Here is a 22,994-nt window from a genome sequence, read left to right on the forward strand (position 1 = left end):
ACGACTTCAGCTCCGTCAACCACTGGCGGAGCTATGTTGTGGCCGAATGGGCCATGGCTCGCCCAGATTTTCAATTTCAGCAAAATTATAGAAATGTACCTAGGCCCAGCCCATGAAATACACAATGCTACAAGGCAGCAACCTAGATTTAGCGTCAAATTCAGCTCAGCCCGCCCAGTTTTCTGTTTCTAGCTCCGCCACTGCCGCCAACGGCAAGCCTCTCAATCGGCTCACAAAGCCCAATTGGACAATGATATTTCCTCAAATCCGAAGATGACATGTCGCGACGATGGCAATTGCAGTTATTCCTAGAAACTTTATTGTATTTTCTATCTCTTGGGAGGATTTTTTGCTAGTGTTCTTGGACTTGTATCTTCCTTCGTCCTCTCTGGGTGATTCCAATAGTGTGCGTTGTATCGCAACTTGTGATGAATGAATTAGTGACAGTATTCTCAAAATAAAAATTGCCTGAGGACAAATCTGTAAATAAGCCGAATACAGAATGCCACCCAATGGGCTGATACGGGAACCAGAGGCACAAAACTAGCGAAGCAGGCCAGATGGGGACAAATCTTGTCTAAAAGAAAAGATGGGATAAATCAAAGTGAACTATTTTTCAGAAGGGAATTTTCCCCGGAAGACCCTCCACCGGGAGTCACCGCTCGTCGGGTCTCCGTCCCCCTCTTTCCCCGCTCCCCCGAATCAGAACTCCGACCTCCGGAGTCGCGCTCGGCGACCGCGCTGCCCTGCCACCTCGAGCAAGCAAGGGAGATGTCTCTAATCCGAATAGCTTTTTCTTTGGTCCTCCTCCTCGCCGCGGCGGAGTCCGCGGCGGCGACGCGCTCACCGTCGGCCTTCGTGCAGAACGCCATCTACTCCAACCGCATCACCATCTTCTCCAAATCCTACTGCCCGTAAGCCGTTCCGAACATCAATTCCTAGAAATTATTTTTGCTTGTGATTTTGGGGGATTTTCAGGTTGTGTATGCGTATATGCGCGTGCGCAGCGCACAGTCGTGGAGTTCACGCCGCGTCGTTGTGAAAGATCCCATGAGGTTTTAATTGCTTACCAGGCACACGTTTACCAAGGGGAAAAGGATCCGGATGTCGTGAATTGGACGGATTTGTGTCTAGTAGATGGCAGAAGCTTGAATTAGGCCCATCGCGTTTGCCATGGCAGTGAATCGCTGGCGGTTGCTTATTAGCTTAGGTAGGCCGCACACTGGGGCCAGAGCTAACAGCTTTATTTGATCAATTGATGCAATTGAACAGTTAATTTGCTATAATTTCAATTTGCTGGCTTACTGCTGTGTGCTGTGCTGAAGGGCTGTCTTAAATGTGCTGTTACTCTCTCCAGATCCTTTTGTTTAGTTTATGTTCACGATGTTGGTCTATAAGAGAATACTGTGCTATAGTAGGTATGTTTAAATCATGCTGCACGGAATGTCGATTGGTCATTTAGAAATTATATCCGGGTAGGCGGGTACTAGCGTACCATGTGACTGAACTTTAGGGTTCACAGATTTAGGCGTTAGTTGGCTTTACGATGAGTTGAGGAGAAAACTATTATTGATGATTGCTTAACAGGCAGTAGAATAATACCAGCATATTTGCGTCTTAGAAAGTACTGCTGTTGGGATGTAATTTGTAAACAGGAAAATGTTCCATCTGTGGCGTCTTCATTTCTGATACCACTGCTACAAACTATTGTACTGTTAAAACATAGAAGGATGAACCACATAAAGGCCAATCATGTTATCGTTTTATATGTCGTCTGTCATTAGAACCGATACAATTTACATGTGTTTCTTTCAATAAACTTGGTCATTCTGACTATTGTTTTTAACATTGACTCCTTCGGATATTTAAAATAGACCATTCGGTGGAATATCGTATGTTACATACCTGGCCGCTAGGTAGGATGTTCGTGTTTCTTTCGATAGTTAAAATGACAAATTAAAGATATTTGGTTGCTAGACCATAGAAGATGAAAACAGATAATGGAAGTTCCGTCTTGAAATGTGGATACTAGAATCTGTATCTGAAATTCTTGAGTAGTTATAAACTCCAAAAATCAAAGATTGAGTAATCTTGAAGAAGAAGATCATATATCGTCCTTGAAATATTTGTCCTATGCACCTCTCATGTGGGTTTCTTGGAAAGAGGAATACCTCTTGTATGGTCTGACTACCTAAGGATTCCTTGTATCAAGTACTAACACTACTCCATACTGTTAGTTATCATTTGTCTCTTTACTTCCCTTCTTCTAGGTACTGTATGCGTACTAAGCGAATATTTAAAGACCTCAATGAAAATCCTTACGTTGTTGAACTTGACCTCCGAGGTAATGGTCCAGATCATGTGGAACCCAGTCCATTTGCATTTGTCAAGGATTTGTGTATGCTGTTAGTAATATATCATATGCATACGCAATGCAGAGGATGGCCGAGACATTCAAGGTGTTCTTCTAGACCTAGTTGGGCGCAATACTGTGCCACAGGTGTTTGTGAATGGCCACCACGTTGGTGGCTCAGATGGTCAGTGCTCAAACTTCCCTGCTGCACTTATGTCTGTACGTAACATGTTAGTACCTGTAACTAATTTTAATAATCTTTCACGGTGCACCTTGCAGATACAAAAACTGCTCTTTCAGACGGACAACTTCAGAAACTTCTTGGTCAGAGTCAGTCGCAGTGATGATCACCGCCGAAGCTTGGTATTGCCCAAAACTTGTGAAATGTCTAACATGCGGTGTTCCTTATGGGAGGAATGGAACCTTAACACTCTTTAGGAATATGAACAGAGTGTTGCAGCTCATGCCAGGATTTTTTATTTTTTTTGAGTGGAAGTGTTGTGACAAAAATCCATGTGCTGGATTGTATGGTTTTCTCAAGTGCATATACATTTATCTGTTGTGCCTGTTTTTATTACTGTTTGTGTTCATAAGTACTCTACTTCCTCTTCCATTTTGTATCACATGACTTGGTTTCAGCCTTCATATTATGGAATTTTATTGGAATATCATTGCAAACGAAGTAGTGAAATGTTGTCCCGCAGATCCGAGTATCTTTGCAGCATTCCTGAACTTGCAAAGATACGAGTCCTGGTCCAAGCACTGCTGACTGCAATCCCCTGTTCCTCACGTCGTTGGACCCACCTCCATGGGTTTTCACTTTTCAAGGAGATTGATAAAATTAGAAGAGCTTTGCTGTGAAGGGGAAGCGAATCGGTCGCCGGTGGGCACTGCCTGGTGAATTGGAAAACAGTATGCAGACCAAGATTGCCAGAGGTGGCATCTTGGACCTTTACACCATACCACTCAGCGTTTAGGTTGAGACTTCCATGGCGGAGAACAAGCCCTGGTGTTCTCTCTTCAACGCCGCGACAAGAGTTCAGATTGGTAATGGGAAGAACATGTATTTCTGGACTGTCGTCGATGCGCCATCGACCCGAAATCATGTGCCACCACTACCTCCGCCACTGCCAACATCTCGGTATCTCACAGGAGTAACGTCGTTTCCAACCCTAGCTACCGCCACCTAGATCTTATCTCCTCCCCCTCCCTCTCGGCCTGGCGTGACGAGAGCCTGCCCTTTTTTGTCTTTTCCTTAGGTTTTGATTTTCTGTCAGATTGACGAGGTGGGGCCGACTATGTCATGTTTGAATAAGGTCTCTCCAGCCTCTCCCTACCTCGACGACACCTGATCTGGCGCCGACGAAGGGCTTGTGAAAGTTTGTCTCACCAAATATGTTGGCTCTCTTTAGATCTTGATAGTTGGTGTGTCTATCAAGGAGAGCAATTGGCTAGCTATTTGTACAGTGACATTTATACCTTATGTGTTTTCTGTGGCATAGTTTGGTTTCTCCAACTAGGACCGGTGGCGATGGATTGCACGCCTGTACTACGTAGGGTAATGCTCCAACAGATACCGATGTTTCTCCAGCGACTTCTAGATCTCGTTTCAAGTGATGAGTGGCTATTGTGATCTTTAAGTCTAGTATGATGAGAACATTCGCAGGTCCCTTTTGGTTTATTGTTGGTTGAGTGTGATTTATTAATCAGACAAAAAAGAAATCTAGTATATTTTTTCCAGGTATAATTTTATTTTTAACTAGTAGTTCTTCCTGTTTTCCTTGATAATTATTACTGTCAGATCTAAGACACCTTTCGGTGTCTTCTTTTAAAAAACGGAAGAACACTCATGTAAGGGCATCTCCAACGTTAGCCCTCGAACCGCTTGCAATCGTCCGGACCACGTGGTCCAGACGTGTTTTGCCATCCAACACGTGCCTGTATCGGTTCGCCGATCAGTCCAAACGTGCTTTTTCTCGCATACTGGAAACAAAGGGGGGGCGGCAAGGGGGGGGGCTTGCGTGCGTCCAAACCGCTGCCACTCCCGCTTCTGACTGCCCTAGCCCACCCAAAACCCCTCCCTCATCCTGCGCCCCTTATCGCCTAAAGGCAGCTGCCCGCATTCATGCCGCTCTAGAGCACCCGTTCCGCATTGACGCTGGCCAGAGTGGACGTGCCTCTCGCTGGCGCCGGCATTGAAGCGGCTTGCTGGGCGAGGGCACCACCTGTGCCGCGTCCTTAGTGTTTGTGCTTGTTCAATGTCATAGAGACGTTTGCTGGATGAGACGAATATCTACCACACCCGTTCAATGCCCGCCCCTTTGTCTGCCGCCATTAAACAGGCTTACCGGCCAAGAAACCAACTCCGGCGCCTGCGCATTGACGCACCGGACGCTTGGCCTCGCTGACATCCACTGTTTAAAGGCGAATAAACCCGGCTCACAACATCCCATCCGCTCCCCATCTTCCTCCCATGCACCATGTTCGCCATGACCGCGAGCAGGAAGGCCTCATGGGAGAGCCTCTCGGCCCAGTAGAAGCACAAGGTGGCCACCCCTTGCGGCCGCCTGGCAGAGTCGTCGTGCCAGGTGGATAGAGGCCGTCATGGCAGCGAGCTCTCTAGAGGTCTCCGACGACCCCATGATAGAGATTGGCTCAGACGACGACTATCTGCTAGAGCCTGCCTCGGTGCATGTTGGCTTGACGATGGAGTAGGCACATGCACACTTCAACGCCGCCATGCTGAGGAGTTGTTGGCACCCACACCTATGTCAGTGTTCCAGCAGGCGCAGGAGGAACGACGCAACAACCTGTTCCTCCTCGAGCAGCGCTGGTTGACGAAGGGTCAGATCTACAGCAAGGGCACGAGCGAGGAGGTCGTGGTGCCCATGATTGCGTCGAACCCCAACTTCAACGCTTAGCAGTAGGCGCTCTACGAGGCCACCCGCGCTCAAGCCGCTCGGAACGCGCAGGTGACGCTGGCTGCGCAGGTGATCGTGGACAAGAACGCCGCCAGTTGCCCGTCCTATGCACCGCCAAACGCAGGTTGACTGTGTCGTTGGGATGACAAGCGTGCCAGCCCCTTCACTTCCATCGTGGACCTCACGTCCACTGGCGACAGACAGATCGCGAACTCCGACTAGGATGAATAGGGCATCGAAGGTGGTGGGAGCTCGAGTCCCAAATGGGACGATCTGTCTCCCATGTTCTACTCTTTCTCGCCGGTGGCTGCATCTTCACTTCACGGTTTTTATCCCCACCGCTCATGGAGACGGCAAATGGAGGAGGTGCTCACTAGAAGGGAATAAGAAGGACTAGGACGAGGGCACCGCCGTAGGCTAGATTTAGGCATGGTCCCCTTTTTTTAATGAAACTGTCCGAAATGTAATGAATTTTGTTCGGTTTGTATGAAAATCATCCGGTTTGCATGTAATTCATTCGATTAGTTGAAACCCGGCTTGAAATGTACGCAAATAGTATTGGATGACCGCCTTCCTCATGTGTGTCCACGGACGAATGCGGTGTCCGGGGTCAGAGATGCCCTAACTCGATGGTAATGGACCCCTAAAAAACCAAATATGTTAAGCATAAGGGCTTGTTAGGGGGGTACAGACCCTTCCTTCTGATTCTCTTCAACCCCCCTTGATTTTCAGGTGGGTGGGGCCCCTCCCTCACCCTTAATCCAAGGACGCCGATAACGCCCACACGTGTGGGTGTTAAGGGGTCTGTCCATACGTTTTGTGTGGTGTCTAAGAGGATAAGCTCACACGTCTACGTGTGGGCAAAACAAGTAATGCCCACACATCTCTTTTTTTCCTCGCGGTCCCTCTCACACGCCTATGTGTGGGTAAAATAGATAACGCCCACATGCCCGTACGTCAGGACTCCTACCTCACAGCCCCGCACGCCCCGCGTGACAGTCACCACGCGCCCGCAGTTGCCATGGTCCGGATCCTCTTCCATGTTTGTTTAACTGCAGTTGCCATGGTTGCTCAACTGCAGTTGCCATCTCAGGTCAAGTGCCAGATGCCATTTTTGGACAACTGCAGCTGTTGCCATGTATGGCCTCGTTTACTATAGTTGCCATGATTTGAAAACTTTAGGGGTTGCCACCTACTAACACTAGGCAGTTTTCATGTATGGTCTGGTTTACTACAATTGTCATGATTTGAAAATTTTAGGAGTTGCCACCTACTAACACTAGGCAGTTACCGTGTAGTGCTACAAAGAGACATGGCAAAATAACATGTTCCGGTAAAAAGAGAGAGTTGCCATCTACTTACAAGCACACTAGGACAGTTGTCATGTTGTAACACCCACGATGCGGCTATATCTCCCACGTGTCGGAGTACGACTTAGAGGCATAACCGCATAGTAGGCATGTCGCAAGAGGGGTAATCTTTACACATCCCATGTACTGAATAAGAAAGGGATAAAGAGATGGCTTACAATCGCCACTTCACACAATACATAAATATAGCATTACATCATCTAGATACAATCAAGGTCCGACTACGGAACCAAAATAAAGACAACCCCAAATGCATAGATCCCCGATCGCCCCGACTGGGCTCCACTACTGATCAACTGGAAAACGAAACAACACAACGAACACGATCTTCATCGAGCTCCTCCTTGAGCTCGATTGCATCACCTGCACGGTATCATCGGCACCTGCAACTGGTTTTGGAAGTAATCTGTGAGTCACGGGGACTCAGCAATCTCACACCCGCGAGATCAAGACTATTTAAGCTTATGGGTAGGAAAGGGTAGTGAGGTGGAGCTGCAGCAAGCACTAGCATATATGGTGGCTAACTTACGCAAATAAGAGTGAGAAGAGAAGCAATGCAACGGTCGTGAACTAGAAGTGATCAAGAAGTGATCCTGAAACTACTTACGTTCAAGCATAACTCAAGAACCGTGTTCACTTCCCGGACTCTGCCGAAAAGAGACCATCACGGCTACACACGCGGTTGATGCATTTTAATTAAGTTAACTGTCAAGTTTCTACAACCGGATATTAACAAATTCCCATCTGCCCATAACCACGGGCACGGCTTTCGAAAGTTCAAAACCCTGCAGGGGTGTCCCAACTTAGCCCATCATAAGCTCTCACGGTCAACGAAGGATATTCCTTCTCCCAGGAAGACCCGACCAGACTCGGAATCCCGGTTACAAGACATTTCGACAATGGTAAAACAAGACCAGCAAAGCCGCCCGATGTGCCGACAAATCCCGATAGGAGCTGCACATATCTCGTTCTCAGGGCACATCGGATGAACACCACGTACAACTAAAACCAACCCTCAAGTTTCCCCGAGGTGGCGCTGCAAATGGCTCTATTTTGGACCAACACTCAGAGGAGCACTGGACCGGGGGTTTAAGATAAAGATGACCCTTTGAGTCTGCAGAACCCAAGGGAAAAAGGCTTAGGTGGCAAATGGTAAAACCAAGGTTGGGCCTTGCTGGAGGAGTTTTATTCAAGGCAAACTGTCAAGGGGTTCCCATTATAACCCAACCGCGTAAGGAACACAAAATCAAGGAACATAACACCGGTATGACGGAAACTAGGGCGGCAAGAGTGGAACAAAACATCAGGCATAAGGCAGAGCCTTCCACCCTTTACCAAGTATATAGATGCATTAAAGTAAACAAAATATAATAATGATATCCCAACAATAATCATGTTCCAATAAGGAACAAACTCCATCTTCACCTGCAACTAGCAACGCTATAAGAGGGGCTGAGCAAAGCGGTAACATAGCCAAACAACAGTTTGCTAGGAAAGGTGGGTTAGAGGTTTGACATGGCAATATGGGAGGCATGATATAGCAAGTGGTAGGTATCGCGGCATAGCAATAGAGCGAGCAACTAGCAAGCAAAGATAGAAGTGATTTCGAGGGTATGGTCATCTTGCCTGAAATCCCACAAGGAAGAAGAACGAGCCCATGAAGGAGACAAACGGACGAAGTCGAACGAATCCTCACAACTCCGGAACGAAACCGAAGCTAACGAGAGAAGCAACCCGGAAAGAAACACGCAACATAGTAAACAACCACCACATAAACATGGCATGATGCACAAGCAAGTATGATGCATGTCCGGTTTAATTAGGCATGGCATGGAAAAATGCAAAAACAATCCTACAAATTAAGTGGAGCTCAATATGCAACGAGTTGCATATTGACGAAACACCACATGACTTATTTAGTTCGATCTCATTTATGTACTCAACAATATTAAATGTTGTTTAGCATGGCAAGGGGTGAAGCAAAGTAAAACTACCTATCTAGGCAAGTTTAAATGAGGCCGGAACAACAAGCAACAAGTCCGAAAAATCCTCATATGCATTTAGCAAATTAATGCAAACAACAATTTAAACACTCTTGATGTTGTTATCATGATGCGGATGACATTTGCAAGTTTTATGCAATTTTTATTAAAAGTTGACATGAGCATATGAAGCATTTGTCATCGTGGCGGAAAACGAAAGGGGTGCCATGGTAACGACAACGGAAATGGTGCCACGGCAACATTCCGGTTCCGATAACTCGATTGAGATGCCGGTGCAAAAGGAAGTGTGACGGGAGCGTGACATGCAAGATGGTGGGGTGGTCCCAGTTGCCGGGTTCCCACGGGTGGACGGCATGGAAATGAGGAGGACCATGCAAGCGACAATTTCAGACACGGTGCAAACGCGGGGTTCATCTCATACACCACAAGCAATCGTTCTCGGACGGTCGTCTCGGTATTATACCTTCGAAGCGTGCAAACAGGATGGATCTCGTTTGGTGCAAAGTAGAGGAAGTAGGCGTTCTCGGGACATTCGTAGCGGAAGTAGTCGTACACAGTGACAGTAGTTGTACATGGGTCTTCGGCCACAGAAGTAGTCGTACAACGTTTTCGTAGATGTTCGGGGTCACGACACGGAACTTGACGTCCACGGAGTCTTCACGATTCGACGGTAGTGGTACATGTTTCGTAGCCGTTCGAGTCATCGGTAGAGGGACTTGATGGAATTTGGATCCCTTCGGAGTTGTCGTGGTACTTGGGGTCTTCGGACTTGCCGGTCTCGGTTCGTGCAACGGTAGTAGTACATCTTGTAGTGGAACTTGGTGCATCCAAGGTCTTCGGCGCAGTGGTACACATTCTGTAGGCGAACGTGGGTGTCGTGGTACTTGGCGAAACGAGGGGTGCTGAGGAGTCCTGGATTAGGGGGTGTCCGGATGGCCATACTATACCTTCGGCCAGACTCCTGGACTATGAAGATACAAGATTGAAGACTTCGTCCCGTGTCCAGAAGGGACTTTCCTTGGCGTGGAAGGCAAGCTTGGCGATACGGATATGTAGATCTCCTACCATTGTAACCGACTCTGTGTAACCCTAGCCTTCTCCGATGTCTATATAAACCTGAGAGTTTTAGTCCGTAGGAGGAACAACAATCATACCATAGGCTAGCTTCTAGGGTTTAGCCTCTCTGATCTCGTGGTAGATCTACTCTTGTACTACCCATATCATCAATATTAATCAAGCAGGACGTAGGGTTTTACCTCCATCAAGAGGGCCCGAACCTGGGTAAAACTTCGTGTCCCCTGCCTCCTGTTACCATTCGACCTAGACGCACAGTTCGGGACCCCCTACCCGAGATCCGCCGGTTTTGACACGACATTGGTGCTTTCATTGAGAGTTCCTCTATGTCGTCGCTTTTAGGCCCGATGGCTTCTTCGATCATCAATAGCGATGCGATCCAGGGTGAGACTTTTCTCCCCGGACAGATCTTCGTATTCGGCGGCTTTGCACTACGGGCCAATTCGCTTGGTCATCTGGAGCAGATAGAAAGCTATGCCCCTGGACATCAGGTCAGATTTGGAAGTTTGAACTACACGGCCGACATCCACGGAGACTTGATCTTCGACGGATTCGAGCCACAGCCGAGCGTGCCGCACTGTCACGATGGGCATGATTTAGCTCTGCCGCCGAACAGTGCCCTGGAGGCCGCACCTGTGTCCGCTCTGACCCCTAGCTCGAAGCCGATCACACCAACCGAGGATGGGTGGTTAGACACCGCCTCGGGGGCTGCAATCTCTATGGCGATCGAGCCGGACACCAGCCCTATTCTCTGCGAAGCCCGTGACTCCAAGGAGCCGGACTCCTCTCCGGACTCCGAGCCCTCTGCGGCCCGACTGATCGAACCCGATTGGGCGCCGATCATGGAGTTCACCGCCGCGGACATCTTTCAGCACTCGCCCTTCGGCGATATTCTGAATTCACTAAATCTCTCTCTTTGTCAGGAGAGCCCTGGCCGGACTATAGTCGGCAAGGTTGGGATGCGGATGATGAAGAAATTCAAAGCCCACCCACCACCCACTTCGTAGCCACTGTCGATGATTTAACCGACATGCTCGACTTCGACTCCGAAGACATCGACGGTATGGACGCCGATGCAGGAGACGATCAAGATCCAGCGCCTATAGGGCACTGGAAAGCCACCTCGTCATATGATATATACATGGTGGACACCCCAAAAGAAGGCAATGGCGATGGAACAGCGGAGGATGACCACTCCAAGAAGCAGCCTAAGCGCCGGCGTCAGCGTCACCGCTCTAAATCCCGCCAAAAAAACGGTGATTCCGGCACGGGGGATAATAACACACCGGACAGTGCCGAAGACAACCACCTCCGGCAAGATTCAGCACAGGAGGATAGAGAAGCCAGCCCTCATAAGAGAGCGGCAGACAGAGAGGTTGAGGACGATAATTATATGCCTCCCTCCGAAGATAAGGCAAGCCTCGACGACGACGAATTTGTCGTGCCGGAGGATCCCGTCGAACAAGAGTGTTTCAAACGCAGGCTTATGGCCACGGCGAACGGCATCAAGGAAAAACAACAACAGCTTAGAGCTGATCAGGATTTGCTAGCTGACAGATGGACTGAAGTCCTTGCGGCCGAAGAGTATGAACTCGAACGCCCCTCCAAGAGCTACCCAAAGTGCAGGTTACTGCCCCAATCGGAGGAGGAAGCACTTAAACCTACATCACCAGCGCATGATGCGGCCGACCGGCCACCCCGTGGCCGCGACAGAGAGGCCTCTCGGCCCTCCACTCAAGTCGCACCCCGGCGCCACTCAAAAACTACCAAGGCATGGGAAAATGCGCCAGACCTGCGAGACATATTGGAGGACAAGGCAAGGCAAACAAGATCGATCTACGGATCACGTGGGAGCCCCACGGCACGAGACGGTACTCGTCACGCCGGATATAGTAAATCCGGCCGGGCCGAACACAGTAGACAAAGCTCGTTTGAGCCGCGTCGTGATAGCCCAGTATAGAGGCGCCGCACACCCACTATGCTTCACAGATGAAGTAATGGATCATCAAATCCCCGAGGGTTTCAAACCCGTGAACATCGAATCATATGATGGCACAACAGATCCTGCGGTATGGATCGAGGACTATCTCCTTCATATCCACATGGCCCGCGGTGATGACCTTACACGCCATCAAATACCTCCCACTCAAGCTTAAAGGACCAGCTCGGCATTGGCTTAACAGCTTGCCAGCAGAATCAATTGGTTGTTGGGAGGACCTGGAAGCCGCATTCCTCGACAATTTCCAGGGCACTTATGTGCGACCACCAGACGCCGATGACCTAAGCCACATAATTCAGCAGCCAGAGGAATCGGCCAGACAATTCTGGACACGGTTCCTAACCAAGAAAAATCAAATCGTCGACTGTCCGGACGCAGAGGCCCTAGCAGCCTTCAGCATAACATCCGCAACGAGTGGCTTGCACGGCACCTAGGACAGGAAAAGCCGAAATCTATGGCAGCCCTCACGACACTTATGACCCACTTTTGCGCGGGAGAAGACAGCTGGCTAGCTCGCAGCAATAACATGACCAAGAGCCCTGGTAATTCGGATACCAAGGACAGCAGTGGCAGGGCGCGTCGCAACAAGCAAAAGCGCCGCATTAACGGCGACAATGCTGAGGATACGACAATTAATGCCGGATTCAGAGGCTCTAAACCCGGTCAGCGGAAAAAGCCATTCAAAAGAAATACTCCGGGCCCGTCCAGTTTGGACCGAATACTTGACCGCTCATGCCAGATACATGGCACCCCCGAAAAACCAGTCAATCACACCAATAGGGATTGTTGGGTGTTCAAGCAGGCAGGCAAGTTAAATGCCGAAAGCAGAGACAAGGGGCTGCATAGCGATGATGAGGAGGAGCCCCGGCCGCCGAACAACAGTGGACAGAAAGGTTTTCCCCCACAAGTGCGGACCGTGAACATGATATACGCAACCCACGTCCCCAAGAGGGAGCGGAAGCGTGTGCTAAGGGACGTATACGCGATGGAGCCAGTCGCCCCAAAGTTCAACCCATGGTCTTCCTGCCCGATCACTTTTGATCGAAGGGATCACCCCACTAGCATCCATCATGGCAGATTCGCCGCATTGGTTCTAGACCCAATTATTGACGGATGTCACCTCACTAGAGTCCTTATGGACGGCGGCAGTAGCCTGAACCTGCTTTATCAGGATACAGTGCGGAAAATGGGCATCGATCCCTCGAGGATTAAACCCACTAGAACGACCTTTAAAGGCGTCATACCAGGTGTAGAAGCCAACTGTACAGGCTCAGTTACACTTGAAGTGGTCTTCGGATCTCCGGATAATTTCCGAAGCGAGGAGTTAATCTTCGACATAGTCCCGTTCCGCAGTGGCTATCACGCACTGCTCGGGTGAACCGCATTTGCCAAGTTCAATGCAGTGCCGCACTATGCATACCTCAAGCTCAAGATGCCAGGCCCTCGAGGCGTCATCACGGTCAATGGAAACACTGAACGCTCTCTCCGAACGGAGGAGCATACGGCGGCTATCACAGCGGAAGTACAAAGCAGCCTCTCAAGGAAATTCTCCAGTCCGGCCATTAAACGTCCGGACACCGTCAAGCGCGCCCGGAGTAACCTACAACAAGACTGCCTGGCACGTTCTGAGCAAGCGTAGCAATGCGGCCCCAACCCCAGCCCTCGCGACCTTGCGAAACCAGTGTCGCACGTACATAACTACACTCTGGAAATACCATGAGCACAGGGGGAGGGGCACCATCATGGCAAGCCCGAAACGCGGCTTAAACCGCACTAGGGGCTGCCGATTTCTTAAAATTTCTCTTATTTTCAGGACTCCATTCTTCGGAAGGCTTGTCCGGCAGTACAATTGCCGCACAAATGATACAACCAGGGAAGCAGAAAGCTACGCCGCACTACGGAACTCTAAGGTGGTCTCTATAACGATCAGTATACCTGTTTCGCAAAACATTCCGCAGCTCGCCCCTGGAAAGGACATATTTGATAGTCCCATCTTTTGCTTATCGCACTATTTGTATCGTTCTGCTTTGATCGCAGCTTTTTTAAATAAACAATGCATAGCTTCCGTCTATTATTGCATTACCTTTTTTACGAATATATGTTCATTAATGACATGTTGCACCCGTACACTTTGGTACGGCCAATACGCCAGGGGCTTAAGTACCCCACAACATGGTGTGAGAAGTCCGAACACTTTCACAAGTGCGGCACCCTGAACTTATAGCATTATATGCATCGGCTCCGAATCATGTCTTGGGTTAATAGTTGGGTTTGCCCGGCTCCTATGTTTTGGTAACTTACGTTCCATCATATCGGCTAAGGTAGCACTAGGAGAACTATTGCGATTGTGCCCCTGTTGAGCTGGGCTAAGCACCTCAGTAAAGAAAGCTAAAACTAACCGTCATGATGAGGCGAGAGCTGGTCGCTGTTCGAGAGGTTTTTGAGTCCCTAAAGACTTATGCCGCTTAGAGCGAGGAGTCGGCTTTGTCCAGCCTAGGTGTGGATAGCGCCCCAAACTCGGTCTTCCGAACACTAGGGGCTTCGCCGAAATTTAAAATTATAGAATTCTATGGCTAAGTGAGAGTGATCAAGCATTATAGTCCGATTGCCTTGTTCGTTGTGTTGATCGCCTCCCTCAAAGGACCCAAGAATGGGAAAAAGAGCGCTCATGTTTATCCCGAACACCCCAGCACTCGTGGCATGGGGGCAGAAGCCGACGACTTGCCATCTCTCAAATTTGATAAACAGCCGCACAGAAGGTAATATTTTAAATTCAAAAGCATTGCTTAGCGCATATGAACAAGTTTTCAGCGTATAGGATCACGAATGCGAGTTTACTAAAAAAATACATCTTTGGAGCATTCATCTGCTATAAGGCGGGCACCCTTCAGGACGCCCTCATAATACGCTTCTGGGACACGATGCTCCTTGCCCGGCGGCGGCCCGTCCTTCACCAGCTTCTCCGCATCCATTTTGCCCCAGTGCACTTTAGCACGGGCAAGCGCCCTACGGGCACCTTCGATGCAGACGGAGCGCTTGATTACTTCAAGCCATGGACATGCATCCACCAGCCACCTCACCAGCCCGAAGTAGCTCCCAGGCAGAGCCTCTCCAGGCCACAACCGAACTAGGAGGCCCTTTACGGCCTATTCGGCAACCTTGTGGAGCTCGACCATCTGCTTCAGCTGGTCGCTCAAAGGCACCAGGTGTCCGGCCTTAGCATACTGAGACCAGAACACCTTCTCCGTCGAGCTCCCCTCCTCGGCTCGGTAGTAGGCGGCGGCATCAGATGCACTGCGGGGCAAATCTGCGAATGCTCCTGGAGAGCTCCAGACTCGGGTAAGTAACAAATAATTCACTTTCACGTGCTTGCTTTGCATAATGAATGCCTTACCCGCCGCTATCTTCTTCATCGCGTCAATTTCTTTAAGGGCTTTCTGGGCTTCGGCCTTGGTAGACTTCATGCTTTTGAGGGCTGCCGCAAGCTCGGACGCTTGCGTCTTTGAGTCAAGCTCCAAACTCTCCTGTTTTTTCACGAGAGCTTGGAGCTCTTTCTGCACCTCCTCCACCCGTGCCTCCTGCTTCTCTCTCTCCGTGTGCTCCACGGCCGCCCTGTTTTCGGCCTCGGACAACGCTTGCTTAAGGATTGCCACCTCGGTCATGGCCCCTATAGTAGCACGTTGATCCTGTCATTTTTTGCAACCACATCTTCTTTATATAATTGCGCAAGGTATTACTTACCTTCCTTCTCCTCGAGTTGCCTCTTGGCATGGCCGAGCTCGTTCTCGGACCGCGCGAGGTTCTGCTTCAGCGTATCCACCTCCGCGGTCAGTGCGACGGAGGCCAGCAGCGAAGCCTGCATACGCATATTGACTTGATTATGTTAGACTCCTGCGATTATTAGATCCTCTATTCGGCTTTTCTTTCCGAACGCCGAACAGAGCATCAGGGGCTACTGTCTATGCGGTAATATTTTTACATATTCTTTACCTACCTCAAAGCCTGTTAGAAGGCTGGCACAGGCTTCAGTCAGTCCGCTCTTGGCGGACTGAACCTTCTGGATCACCGCACTCATAATAGTACGGTGCTCCTCGTCGATGGAGGCGCCGTTAAGCGTCTCCAGCAAATTGTCCGGTGCCTCCGGTTGGACGGAGGTCACCGGATCGGTAGGCTCGCCCCTCTTGGAAGGAGGCCGCCTACTGGAGTCCGGAACCATTGAAGGTTCCAGCGCGGTGTCCGGCTCAAGGCCGGACTCGGAGCCCTTGGGGGTTTTATCCCCTTCGCGCCTGGAGTCCGGGAGGTCGCCTTGTGGCGCCTCCAGGACCACCTCCTCCTGGCTTGGAACCTGTTGGGACAGCACCTCGGCGTCGTCCGTAGGGTGGGGGGAGGTAGCCGTCGGAAGCGAATTCACATCCGACGAATCCAGGGAACCGCTCGATGACACGTCGAGCCGGTCTTTGGGTGGACTGCATAAACATGTTTGACATAAGGAAAAGTTGTGCAATGGAAGAATACTATGAATCACTCTGGTATCCGGACACTTACGATCTCGCCAGGGGCTTGGCCTTGTGAGCCACTCCTCTTCGCCGTCGTCGGCGTTGGTGGAGCCGTCCGGAGGAAGGGTTTTCCCCTTGTTGGACCCTTCGGCCTCCCCAGTTGGGGCGGCCTTCCTTTTCTTCTCTCGCCCCGCTGGAGGGGGAGAGGTCTCTTCTTCCTTCTCCTCGTCTTCACGGGAGGAGTGCGTCTTGGAGTCATCGGATGATGAATCCGACACCCCCAGGCGCCGGGCACTCTTCCGAGTCCCCGTGGCCTTCTTCTTGGCCTTCTTCTCCGGCACCACATAGGGTGCCGGAACTAGCAGCTTCGCCAAGCGAGCGTCCGTTGGGCCTTCGAGCAAAGGAGCTGGACAGTTGATCTGTCCGGACGTCTCCTGCCAATCATGTCAAAGGTAAGGGAGCTTAAGATCCCACATGGAGTCAAACTATGAAAAACTAATACCCTGTAAAAGGTGAAAACAGCTTACCGCATGAGCGCGACGCTGCGTGCTGAATCCGCGATCCTCGGTAGCGGATGCGGGGGCCTCGGCGCCCTTGAAAAGCACCTTCCAGGCATCTTCGTACGTTGTGTTGAAGAGCCTGCTTAGAGTTCGGTGCTGCGCCGGGTCGAACTCCCACAGGTTGAAAGCCCGTTGTTGACACTGGAGGATCCGGCGGATGAGCATAACCTGGACTATGTTGACAAGTTTGAGCTTCTTGTCCACCAGGGTTTGGACGCATGTTTGGAGTCCGTCAGCTCTCCTTCTTTACCCCACGACAGGCCCGTCTCTTTCCAGGAGGTGAGCCGCGTAAGGGGTCCGGATCGGAACTCGGGGGTTGCGACCCATTCAGGGTCGCGCGGCTCGGTGATGTAAAACCACTCCGATTGCCACCCCTTTAGGGACTCCACGAAGGAGCCCTCGGGCCATAGGACGTTGGGCATCTTGCCCGCCATGGCACCTCCGCACTCCGCCTGAGTGCCGCGCACCACCTTCGGCTTGACATTGAAACTCTTGAGCCATAGGCCGAAATGGGGGCAGATGCAGAAGAAAGCCTCGCACACGACGATAAACGCCAAGATATTGAGGACAAAATTCGGGGCCAGATCATGGAAATCCAGGCCATACTAGAACATGAGCCCCCGGACAAATGGGTGGAGAGGGAAGCCCAGTCCGCGGAGGAAATGGGGGAGGAACACCACCCTCTCATGGGGCCTAGGGGTGGGGATGAGCTGCCCCTCTTCGGGAAGCTGGTGCGCAATGTCGTTAGACAAGTATCTGGCCTTCCTCAGTCTTTTGATGTGTCCCTCCGTGACGGAGGAGACCATCCACTTGCCTCCCGCTCCGGACATGGCTGGAGAAGGTTGAGATGGGGTGTGCGGACTTGGGCGCTGGAGCTCGAGTGCGCGGAAATGGATAGGCGAAGGAGGAAGAAGGCGTGGATGAAAAGGTGGATCCTTATCCCCTTATATGGGCGGACGCGACTATGCGCCCCCACCAGCCTGGTAAAACTCGCTTATCTCCCAAGCACCGCAGTCAATGGCGCGGTTGGGTTACCCACACCCGTATTGATGAGAATCCCAGAATAAGGGGACACGATCTCTGCTTTAACAAGACGTGCCAAGGAAACCGCCTCGCTAAACGCACTGAGGTGGGACAGTAAAACGATTCGAATAAAGACTTGGCCGTGGTGTGATGTCACGCTATGGAATACGTCAGCAGATTAGATTAGTGTAAGTATTATTCTCTCTATGGCAATATGTGGAAACTTATTTTGCAGAGCCGGACACTACCTTTGTGTTCAAAATCTTCTATAAAGTACTTGGAGGAGGAATCCGCCTTGCAATGCCGAAGACAATCTGCGCACCGGACTCGTCGTCATTGAAGTCTGGTTCAGGGGCTACTGAGGGAGTCCTGGATTAGGGGGTGTCCGGATGGCCGGACTATACCTTCGGCCGGACTCCTGGACAATGAAGATACAAGATTGAAGACTTCGTCCCGTGTCCGAAAGGGACTTTCCTTGGCGTGGAAGGCAAGCTTGGCGATACGGATATGTAGATCTCCTACCATTGTAACCGACTCTCTGTAACCCTAGCCCTCTCCGGTGTCTATATAAACCGGAGAGTTTTAGTCCATAGGATGAACAACAATCATACCATAGGCTAGCTTCTAGGGATTAGCCTCTCTGATCTCGTGGTAGATCTACTCTTGTACTACCCATATCATCAATATTAATCAAGCAGGACGTAGGGTTTTACCTCCATCAAGAGGGCCCGAACCTGGGTAAAACTTCGTGTCCCCTGCCTCCTGTTACCATCCGAAGTTCGGGACCCCCTACCCGAGATCCTCCGGTTTTGACACCGACAGGTGCACCGGGCCTTGTCGTGCAGAAGACACATGGAACATAGAAGCCATCAGGCTGCTGTCCGTTGGGAAACGAGATGAACCAAGGGAGGTCAAAGCAGCAGTGGGGCAAGCACTGGTCCAGCGGGACGCGGGGGTCGCCGGGAACCCAGTGGAGCAACGGCAACAGAGAACGGAGCGCATGCACCATGGAAGGAACTTGCAGCTTAGGCAGGGAGGTGGAAGTGCAGACGCTGCCGACGGCAGCGGATGTGCAAGGGACGGAGCAAGGCGCCCGATGGAGGAAAACTGGCGGCGCCGAGCAGAGGCTTGGGCGGAGCTCCTCGGGCTGGACGCTGGCAAGGAGGAAGGACCGCGGAGCGGAGTCGCGAGGAACGCAGGGGCCGCGGGGCGGCACGAGGCCGGAGGAGAGCGAGCTTGGGGCGGTCGGCGTGGACGTGGGGTCGCGATGGCGGGGGCAGGCCGTCCTGGTGCTGCGGGGCTGTCGGCCATGGGAGCTTGAGGCGCCGGAGGAAGGAAGAGGCGCGGGGACGGCAGGGGCGTTGGTTGACGGCAGGGGCGGCCTCGGGAAGGAGAAGGAGGGAGTTGGCGCGGCGGAGGAGGAAGGAGGCAGAGGGGGTCGAGGATGAGGAGCAGCGCTGCTCTCTCCCTGGTGCCTGGTGCGATGCGTGAGGCAGCTGGAGGAGGAAACGAGGGAGAGAAAGGGATCGAGCAGGGGAATCGGTCGGGCTAGGTTAAGCAGGGCGCCGGCTGGGCCTTGGGCCTTTTGGTGGAGATGGAAAAGGCCATAGGCCTGGTCGGCTGGGCTGCAGGCTCTCTTCTCTCTCACACTCTCTTCTCTTAACCATTAAGAAAAAAAAAAATAGATAGAAGAAGAAAAATATAAAGAGAGGGTTAGGGATGGAATTTGGGCATGGGGGTAATTTCCCCGGACTCACAAAAATGCGTTGGTTCCAAGAAAATAGAAATGGCCAAGATCGAACGAAAAGAATTCAAACTCATTTGAATTTAATTCAAATGGGTTTGAACTAGGGCGGGGTTTTAGGAGTATCCAAAAATGGGTTTTTGGAGGAACCTCGGAATATGATGAAAGAATAAATAGCAAAGTTAGAGGCCAAGAGTTGTGATAACAAAGGCATTGAGAATTATTTTGCAAGTGTGTTCCGGTTAATTCCAACAAATGGAATATTTAATATAGCTCCCTAATATCGGGAGGATATGTTATAAAGAGAATCACTATGTGAATTTTCTCGGTTTAAATGGATCTAAGATCCATGCTATTTATTTAGTTGAGTTAAAAAAAGAAATGACATGATGGCATGATGACATGATGCAATGACGAATGCAACGAACCAAACAAATCACATGACGAAACCCGGAAACCATGGAAGGCAACTGAAGCTCCAGTCTTGGGGCGTCACACATGTATCCTACAAAACACATGGCAACTGACATGTTCGGATAAAAGAGAGAGTTGTCATTTGCTTACAAGCACAGTAGGCCAGTTGTCATGTACCCTGCAAAACACATGGCAACTGGCAGTTTTGGGTGTGGGAGAGGAGACGGGCGTGTGGGCGAACTGATAAATGCTCACACACCAGCCCCTGTGTGGGCGAACTGTTAAACGCTCACACATCGGTCCCTCCGTGTGTGAAAACGGACGTGTGGACGACCGGATAAATGCCACATAGCAGCCCAGTCTTACATGGCACCATAAATATGCCAACATTTGTGCAACCACAAATGGATGTGGATTCACGTGTGTGGGCGAGATGCAAACGCCCACACATGGGCATTAGTGTTTCAATAATCCAATCAGTACCTGACAAGTCACAAACGCTCTGCAAAACCCCCTATTAATCCGTAAACATAGCATTGTTGCCTAAAAAACAGTTGCCCGCGTCTTTAGTTTATTCTGCTTCTTTTACTCAGATCCGTGTGTCTCTTTCACCGGCCTGCTCACCATCTCACGATCATCTTTCTTTTCCGAAAGCCTACACAATCTGCAGGCATCACTCATCCCACCTAGTCTCTGTCAGAGTGCTGGTTCGTTTGTGCTGTAAAGACTCCCCTTGAGACCACGCTACTTCTTTATTCGCTTCGATTCGACGGCCGGTCTGGATCTATACATTCCACCACCTGCAGTGCCAGTGTGCAGCACACAGTGGTAAGCATATCTAGGCTCGCTCCTGTTGCATGGCGCTGCAATTCATGACACTAGGTGCTTAAGTTCGCAAGTGACTCAGATGGCCTCTCGCCGGAGGGTTGAGGAGAGCGTGTGGGTGGCGGACGTGGACGCGGCGCTGAGCGGCCATGACCCGTCGACGGAGTCGGCGCAGTGGCAGTGGCACTGCATCTACCGCGTGCCAGCGTGCATCAAGCACCTGAATCTCAAGGCCTACCAGCCGCAGGTGGTGTCCCTGGGCCCTTTCCACCACGGCGAGCCGCACCTGCTGCCCATGGATGTGCACAAGCGCCGGTCGCTCCTCCACTTGCTCCGGCGCGCGCGCAAGCCACTGTCGGAGTTCGTGGTGGCCGTGGCCGGCGTGGCGGAGCAGCTAGAGGGCGCGTACCAGGGCCTCGCCGACGACTGGCGCGGCGCCCTCGGCTGCGAGGAGGAGAGGAGGGAGAGGTTCCTCGAGATGATGGTCACCGACGGGTGCTTCCTGCTGGAGGTGATGAGGACGGCGTCCGGTTTCGAGGTGAACGACTACGCGCCCAACGACCCCGTCTTCAGCAACCACGGCCTGCTCTACACCGTGCCCTACATCCGCCGCGACATGATCATGATCGAGAACCAGCTGCCGCTCCTCGTCCTCCACAAGCTCCTCGCCGTCGAGACCGGCAAAGATGAGGTAGTAACTAATTAAGCCATGAGACAACGCATGCATTCTTTATAGTATCATGAAACTTAACATAAATTTCGCCAGCGAATTAACAAAATTATTATGCAGTAGAAAAGACTATAGCTGAACAGAAGATCCAAAACAGCAAAGTGTAGCCGAATGGTTCTTTATTCCATTGCTCCATTGCAAGCAATGTAGTTGATGCTACCTTTTAGCTTCTTACCATGCATGTAGTACAAAAAAAGTAAAGAAAAAGCATTTTTGCTAGTGGTATGTGCTGATAGATCTCACACTGAAGTCGGCCTTTGCCATGATTGTACCTACTAATGGTACGGACGGACGTTGTTGGCAGCAGAACGAGGAGTTGATCAACCGGATGGTGCAGAGGTTTCTAACCCCGGCTGCTTGGCCTCCGGCGACCGGCGTCGGACTGGCGCTCCACCCGCTGGACATCCTCCGCCGGAGCCTGCTCTACGGCCCCACGCAGACGGCTCCCCCCGCGCCTCCGGATTACGCGGTCCCGGACGACATCATCCGGTCCGCCGAGGAGCTCTACGAGGCGGGCGTTCGGTTCAAGCGGAGCCGGACGAGCAGCCTCCTGGACATCAGCTTCCACCGCGGCGTGCTCCGCCTGCCGGCCATCGTGGTGGACGACACCACGGAGTACATGCTCCTGAACCTGATGGCGTTCGAGCGGCTGCACGCCGGCGCCGGCAACGAGGTGACCGCCTACGTCTTCTTCATGGACAACATGATCGACACGGCGGCGGACGTGGCGCTGCTGACCTGCAGGAGGATCGTCCACAACACGGTGGGCAGCGACAAGGCGGTGGCGAAGCTCTTCAGCGGGATGTCGAGGGACGTGGTGCTGGAGCCGCAGAGCGCGCTGGACGACGTGCACCGCCAGGTGAACGCCTACTGCCGGAAGAGATGGAACCGCTGGCGCGCCAACCTGGTGCACACCTACTTCAAGAGCCCCTGGTCGTTCCTCTCCCTCGCCGCCGCTGTCTTCCTCCTCGGCATGACCATCATGCAGACCGTCTACACCGTGCTACAGTTCTACCAGGATGCCACCACCAGCTAGCTTATATCTAAGCTATAAGTTCCACTTCTACCTTGTTCGATTTACTCCTGATATTTGAGTGAAGCGTGTTTGATCACGGTGTGGCTTTTATCGATAATGTTTTAGTTGCATCAGTTCATGACTGTGATGACATTACTCATATGATGTTGTCGTAGAAAAATGAGAATAATATTTTTGATCCGTGTTCAACTTACCGGGTAGCTCTTATCCTCATCCCTGGGGCATTATAAAATACTACTCCCTCTTATTCATATTAATTATCGATGATTTACTACAACTTTGTGGAGTACAAAAAATAGGACGACCTCATAACATGAACAAGGCAACCAACCATATATAAATTTCTAGGATGTGGCTAGCGCTCACTCGCTCAGTCGACTCATATTTAACAAAAATAACAGTCCATCAACACTACTGAACCAGGCCGGTTTGATTTTTCCACCGCA

At 51.1% G+C, this 22,994-nt stretch overlaps 2 protein-coding genes across 3 annotated transcripts in view; both read left to right on the forward strand.

Moving 5' to 3' along the window:
- The window catches only part of LOC125516823, a 56,205-nt gene extending 53,275 nt beyond the window's left edge, over positions 1-2,930 (forward strand). The window contains exons 4-7 of the mRNA XM_048682125.1: positions 502-914; positions 2,271-2,344; positions 2,439-2,537; positions 2,633-2,930. Of these exons, the coding sequence (XP_048538082.1) occupies positions 502-914; positions 2,271-2,344; positions 2,439-2,537; positions 2,633-2,697 (651 nt within the window). The 3' untranslated portion in view covers positions 2,698-2,930. The remainder of the gene's footprint in view (positions 1-501; positions 915-2,270; positions 2,345-2,438; positions 2,538-2,632) is intronic.
- Positions 2,931-20,745: 17,815 nt separating this feature from the next.
- LOC125512203 (UPF0481 protein At3g47200-like) lies at positions 20,746-22,765 on the forward strand. Of its 2 annotated transcripts, none has more exons than XM_048677286.1 (2): positions 20,746-21,473; positions 21,817-22,765. In XM_048677286.1, the coding sequence occupies exons 1-2, from the start codon at positions 20,865-20,867 to the stop codon at positions 22,546-22,548; spliced, it is 1,341 nt and encodes a 446-aa protein (XP_048533243.1). In that variant the 5' UTR covers positions 20,746-20,864; the 3' UTR covers positions 22,549-22,765. The 2 variants fall into 2 exon arrangements, with proteins under 2 accessions (XP_048533243.1, XP_048533244.1); XM_048677287.1 differs by having other exon boundaries at positions 21,820-22,764.
- The last annotated feature ends 229 nt before the right edge of the window (positions 22,766-22,994 follow it).

Source organism: Triticum urartu, chromosome 6 (assembly GCF_003073215.2).
Source record: "Triticum urartu cultivar G1812 chromosome 6, Tu2.1, whole genome shotgun sequence".
NCBI classification, from domain to species: Eukaryota; Viridiplantae; Streptophyta; class Magnoliopsida; order Poales; family Poaceae; genus Triticum; species Triticum urartu.